The sequence below is a fragment of the Tupaia chinensis genome, unplaced genomic scaffold (genome assembly GCF_000334495.1).
Source record: "Tupaia chinensis unplaced genomic scaffold, TupChi_1.0 Scaffold000113_1, whole genome shotgun sequence".
In the NCBI taxonomy this organism is placed as follows: domain Eukaryota; kingdom Metazoa; phylum Chordata; class Mammalia; order Scandentia; family Tupaiidae; genus Tupaia; species Tupaia belangeri.
Window position 1 is genome coordinate 4,333,938 of NW_006159577.1, and position 6,705 is coordinate 4,340,642.

The 6,705-nt window shown below is 35.5% G+C and overlaps 1 protein-coding gene across 2 annotated transcripts in view; it reads left to right on the top strand.

Moving 5' to 3' along the window:
• LOC102475987 (uncharacterized protein C10orf88) overlaps positions 1-6,705 on the top strand; it is a 19,686-nt gene extending 12,981 nt beyond the window's left edge. For both annotated transcript variants that reach the window (XM_027770105.1, XM_006143928.3), the window contains exons 5-6: positions 705-1,159; positions 5,791-6,705. In XM_027770105.1, the coding sequence (XP_027625906.1) occupies positions 705-1,159; positions 5,791-6,025 (690 nt within the window). In that variant the 3' untranslated portion in view covers positions 6,026-6,705. The remainder of the gene's footprint in view (positions 1-704; positions 1,160-5,790) is intronic.

The following is a 6,705-nucleotide window of genomic DNA, read 5'->3' on the forward strand; positions in this document are numbered from 1 at the left end:
GTACAGTAGCGGCCCTGCCAACTTACTGAACCGACTGGAAGCGATGCTCAAAGGTCAAAGGGCTCAGACGGGTCCTGGAGCCCCACCGGGTCGGACTCCTCCAGTGAGCACCCTCTGGGAGCAAAAAAAAATTGTCTACACATTTTTATTATACATGTTAATATTTAATTCTTTCTTTAGGAAAAACTTCAATGAAATGAATAAAAACCCTGGTAAAGTTAGATGGCCTGGATTCAATTGTAATTATATCACTTACTAGCTTGGCCATGTACTTTCAACTTTGGTCTCTTCAACTTAATATTGGGATAGTAATAGTAGCCCACTTTATAAGATGATTAAATGAAAGGATGCACGGTGCCTGACTCATAGCCAAAAGTTAGCTGTCATTCTTTTTTTTTTTCCAGAGGTTTTAGCCTTAGGGCATGTGTGCTGACAGGTGAGAAGAGAGAGAGACAGAGACAGTCAGAGGGAAAATGAGAATTACCCCCTGGAGAGATAGCCATGCCACAATCCCTTCTCCATTCTCCTCCAGGAATCTTGGGGACACGCACATGTGCCTGGCGTGAGATTCAAGCCACCAGGTCTAGGACTCGAACCACCTTCAGCCATGTGGGAGTTCAGTGACATAACTGCTATGCCATCTGCTGGTCCAAGCTGTCATTATTCTTAATATTAACATCTATTTACTTATTTACCTTGTTTAGAATTGTATTCCCATTGGAGAGCAGCTTCAGTCTGTTTTGGGAAGTACTGGATACAAGCATATGATTGCACTACAGTCATCATCTACTTCAGAAGTCTTAGACAAATCATCTTCCACACCTTTTCCTTTTAGAACTGGACTGACATCTGGAAGCGTAACTAAAAACTTAAAAGCTTACATTGATAAAAGCACCCAGCCACCTGGTGAAGGAAATACTACAAACCTTGATGAATGTAAAATTGTGCCACAAAACCATTCTCTTCTTGAAAATGATCTTAAGAATGCGGTATCCTCTTTCTTGCCAAAGAAAGGAAGTGACAACTCAGATATACCTAACTCTGAGCTGCTACCTTTTCTCCAAAACTTGTGCAGTCAAGTTAACCTCCTCCGTGTGGGACAGAATGGCAAGCGGCAGGAAAATACTGCCAAGCCTCATGAAGGCGTTGTTGGTGTTGGGTAAGTATTTTAAGATAAATGTAGTTTATTTTGGTAAGTGTAAATATCAGATAAAACAAATTTGTCTCGACAAAAACTGCCTGAAAAACTTCCTAGAGAAAATGTTAATAGATTTCATATTTTTTTTGTTAGAAGAATTTTTTGCTAGAGTGTGTATGCTTGCCGGGGAGACAGAAAGACAGAGAGATAGAAAGTGAGAAATTACGACCCAGGGAGGATGGCCATGCTGCAATCTTTTTTTCCTGTTGGGATTTTGGGCACACATGCACATGCGCCTGGTGTGAGTTTTAAGCCACCATGTCCAGGACCCAAACCATGGTTAATTGCGTGGGAGTCCAACGTAACCAGTATGCTGTCTACTGGTCCCAACAGCTTTCAGGTTTTTTTTGTTGTTGTTGTTGTTTTTAAGAGAGATTTTTTGCTATAGAGCATGTGTGCTCACCAGAGAGATAGAGAGAGACAGAAAGCGAGAAATTACCCCCACCCCCTGGGGGTATGGCCACATCACGGTCCCTTGTCCTTCATTTTCCTCTTGGGATTTTGGGCACACATGCACACACACCAGGCTTGAGTTTTAAGCCACCAGGTTCTGGACTCAAACTGCGGTCAACTCTGTGGGAATCCAGTGACATAATCATTATGCCATCTGCTGTCCCTAGCTTTCACATTTTAATTAATGTACTTAAAGGGAATAGTTACTACTCTTCAAAGTAGAATGGATTACCTTGAAAGAAGTACCTAATAACTGGAGGTGTTGCTCATTCTCAGCCATTTTGTGAAAGGTTTACAAGCATTAGCTAAAGAGTAAAAAGTTACTTGTATTGGGGCCAGCAGGTGGAGTGATGGTTAAGGTACTGGACTCCCACATGAGCAACCACTGTCAGTGATCACAGAGTATTACATTACCACTGTGCCATATGGCATGCCTCTCGTGGTTTCAAAATGTGTTTCCCTGATAGCTAGGATGTCATTGTTGATCATCTTTTCATGGGCTTATCTGCTATTTATATATTATCTCTGATAAGATGACTATGTCTTTTACCCATGTTTTAATTGCATTTTTATATATAATTTTATTTTAATCTCGAGTTTTGAAAGTTTCTTGTGTATATACACTTTATATACAGGTCATTTGTTAGATTTGTGGTTTACAAGTATTTTTTCCTGGTTTGTATTTCAACCCATTTAACATGGTTTTTCACTAGCAAAAAGTTTAAAATTTTGAAGGCAGTCTATCTAATGTGTCAATTTTTACATTTTAATTTAGGATCCATTAATTCCTCTTTCTCTTTCTCCCTCCCATTCTTTCTCTCTTGTTAAAAAAAAATGAGAGAGGGAGGAAAAAAAATATTCAAACTGTTCTTTCCTCATTGAATTACTTTTTCATTTTTGTCAAAGATCAGTAGATAGACTTGTGTAAGGCTATTTCCATGCTCTCTAGTCTGTTGACCTCTGTGTCTACTCCTCTACCAATATCACAGTCTTAAATATTGGCACCATATATGTCTTAAAAATCAAGTAGTGAGGGGACCAGCAGGTGGCATGGTGGTTAAGGTGCTGGACACTCCCACATGGCCAACCAGGGTTCGAATACTGAATCTGGTGGCTTGCTTTCTCACTTCCTTCTCTCTCACTCTCAACCTCTGTCTCTCTTTGGTCAAATTACAAATTAAATAAATGAATAAATAAAATAAAGTAAATCATTATTTTTTAAAAAATCAAGTAGTGGGGCCGGCAAGTGGCATGGTGGTTAAAGGCGCTGGATTCCCACGTGGCCGACCACGGTTCAAGTCTCAGACCTGTTGGCTTGCTTTCTCATTTCCTCTCCCTCTTTCTCTGTCTCTCTCTGATCAAACTGGAAAATAATAATGATGATAATAATAAATAAAGTTAAATAAAATAATTCTTTAAAAAATTTTAAAAAAATAAAAATCAAGTAGTAAATTCTCTTGTTCTTTTTAAAGATTTCTTTTTAGTTCCTTTATCTTTCCATTTTTAAACATTTTTCCATTTCTAGATTTTAGAATCATCTTATCCATATTTACAAAAAACCTTGCTGAACTTTTGACAGGAATTGTATTAAGCCTATATTTCAGTTTGGGGAAAATTGACATCTTACTATATTAAGTCTTCAAATTCAGGTACATGATAATGTCTCTCCTTTTCAGTATCTTACAAGTCAGGCCACAGGTCCTACATGTTTTATTAGATTTGCAGGTATTTTTATATTTTTTATAGATTTATATATTTAGCATGTTTTTATATGTACCTTTATGTTGGCAAGCCTTCTCTTCTATTTTCTGGAAGTAGGTAAAAGATCACAGAGTATTACATTACCACTGTGCCATATGGCATGCCTCTCGTGGTTTCAAAATGTGTTTCCCTGATAGCTAGGATGTCATTGTTGATCATCTTTTCATGGGCTTATCTGCTATTTATATATTATCTCTGATAAGATGACTATGTCTTTTACCCATGTTTTAATTGCATTTTTATATATAATTTTATTTTAATCTCGAGTTTTGAAAGTTTCTTGTGTATATACACTTTATATACAGGTCATTTGTTAGATTTGTGGTTTACAAGTATTTTTTCCTGGTTTGTATTTCAACCCATTTAACATGGTTTTTCACTAGCAAAAAGTTTAAAATTTTGAAGGCAGTCTATCTAATGTGTCAATTTTTACATTTTAATTTAGGATCCATTAATTCCTCTTTCTCTTTCTCCCTCCCATTCTTTCTCTCTTGTTAAAAAAAAATGAGAGAGGGAGGAAAAAAAATATTCAAACTGTTCTTTCCTCATTGAATTACTTTTTCATTTTTGTCAAAGATCAGTAGATAGACTTGTGTAAGGCTATTTCCATGCTCTCTAGTCTGTTGACCTCTGTGTCTACTCCTCTACCAATATCACAGTCTTAAATATTGGCACCATATATGTCTTAAAAATCAAGTAGTGAGGGGACCAGCAGGTGGCATGGTGGTTAAGGTGCTGGACACTCCCACATGGCCAACCAGGGTTAGAATACTGAATCTGGTGGCTTGCTTTCTCACTTCCTTCTCTCTCACTCTCAACCTCTGTCTCTCTTTGGTCAAATTACAAATTAAATAAATGAATAAATAAAATAAAGTAAATCATTATTTTTTAAAAAATCAAGTAGTGGGGCCGGCAAGTGGCATGGTGGTTAAAGGCGCTGGATTCCCACGTGGCCGACCACGGTTCAAGTCTCAGACCTGTTGGCTTGCTTTCTCATTTCCTCTCCCTCTTTCTCTGTCTCTCTCTGATCAAACTGGAAAATAATAATGATAATAATAAATAAAGTTAAATAACTGATCAAACTGGAAAATAATAATGATGATAATAATAAATAAAGTTAAATAAAATAATTCTTTAAAAAATTTAAAAAAAATAAAAATCAAGTAGTAAATTCTCTTGTTCTTTTTAAAGATTTCTTTTTAGTTCCTTTATCTTTCCATTTTTAAACATTTTTCCATTTCTAGATTTTAGAATCATCTTATCCATATTTACAAAAAACCTTGCTGAACTTTTGACAGGAATTGTATTAAGCCTATATTTCAGTTTGGGGAAAATTGACATCTTACTATATTAAGTCTTCAAATTCAGGTACATGATAATGTCTCTCCTTTTCAGTATCTTACAAGTCAGGCCACAGGTCCTACATGTTTTATTAGATTTGCAGGTATTTTTATATTTTTTATAGATTTATATATTTAGCATGTTTTTATATGTACCTTTACGTTGGCAAGCCTTCTCTTCTATTTTCTGGAAGTAGGTAAAATGATGTTCTTTAAATGTTTAATAGAATTCTATAGAGGAACTACCTGGGCCTGGACAGTTCATGAGTTTTTCCAGTTACAAAATCAATATTTTTAGTGTTTTTAGCTCTATTTCATGTTGGCTAAATTTGGTAGTTTGTAGTTTTAAAGAAAGTAATTCATTACTTTGAAGTTCTCAAATTTACGAGGATGAAGTTATCTATTATACTTTCTTATTTATCTTAGAACCTGTAGTGACAGGATCTGAAGGCTCGTAGAGACCCCAAGGTTTTATAGACCACACTCTGAGATTTGCTGTTCTAGTGTTGTGAACTTTAAAAACAGATGTGCTTTTTATTTATTTATTTCTATTTGCTCATTCCAGTTAAATTCTTAAGTATTTTTTTTATCAGGTTAGAAAAGAGCTTTCCGGTACTTCTGTAAGGTTTATGTGAAAGAAGAAAAAAATCCTGAATTGTATGTAGGATTGCTTGGTGAAGTACTTAGAAAATACACATGTTGACTTTGAAAAATAATTGGACAATATCAGTTTTGGTTCAGAGCCCAAAACCAAAAAGATATTTTCTAAAGGCTTGTTATTTAAGGGTTTATCTTTACCTCTCTGTTCCCATTTATTCATATACTTAATAAAAATGATTAAAGAAATAAGACTGTGTTGGATATTCAGGACTGTGGTCACCTGACACGTATGTATTTTAGAAACTGGAAATACGTTATTAGCATACAAGAGTACAATTGTGGAAACACATTATAGCAATGTGCGTTGGCTGTTTGTTGTGTAACTGAGTTGTTTTGTTTTAATACTGTTTCATATAGTTTTTTAATTTTTATTTTTAGAATGGAAGAGCAACCTGTTTACTCTTACTTGGAAAAGCTTCTTTCTAGAAATATGGAACTGATGGAAAAGAAACTCATGGACTACATTGATCAGCGATTATATAAACTCCAGGAGCACATAGATGATAAGATTGCTTTGTTAGTGGACATAATGCAAAATCCTAACTCTCCATCCACTGAGATGCCTCTAAAACATTATGACTCTGGAGAAAGACTTTCAAATGGAGAAAGATAAGCACTCGGCAAATACACTGTAATACAGATATTTATTACTTATTTATTATAAAGCCAAAACCCAAAAATGTTTATGAAAAGTAAGTATTTAATGTCCCATAAAGGATCATCTTACTTTCATAAAATGACCTCAGTGTTTGTTTCTACTGCACTTGTACATCCAGTACTGTACACTAGTGTTAACATGGTACAGTAATGATACAGTTATTCTTGTTTGCAATATTTGTCACTCTTAGGAAAATTGATGAAGCTGGCCACAGGGGTGCAGCAGTAGCACACAGCTCTGCAATGCTGGATCCATTTGGAAGATCAGAGTTTGGTTACCTGATCAATCTGTGCGTTCCGGGAGCACCTGTGTGCACTACTGACCCTGGCTGCTTGGAAGGCTTAGGGGAAAACCACAGCCTGAGATCCTCTTGAGGTTCCTCTTTTTCTCTCTCAGAAGAAATACACTTAAAAAACGTTTATGTCTACTTGTGCTGCTTACGTGTTTAAAATGTTTAAGGATTTGTAATGCAGTACATTAGTTTGTATTCATTATGTATTTGAATTTTTATTTATAAAAGGCCATATTTTATAGTCTAGCAGTATGAAAAGTAATGCTTAGAGTATTTGATTTTTTTTTTGTAATTCATAGAAAATTGGATACTTAAGACTTAGAATTTTTTACTTAGATCACCA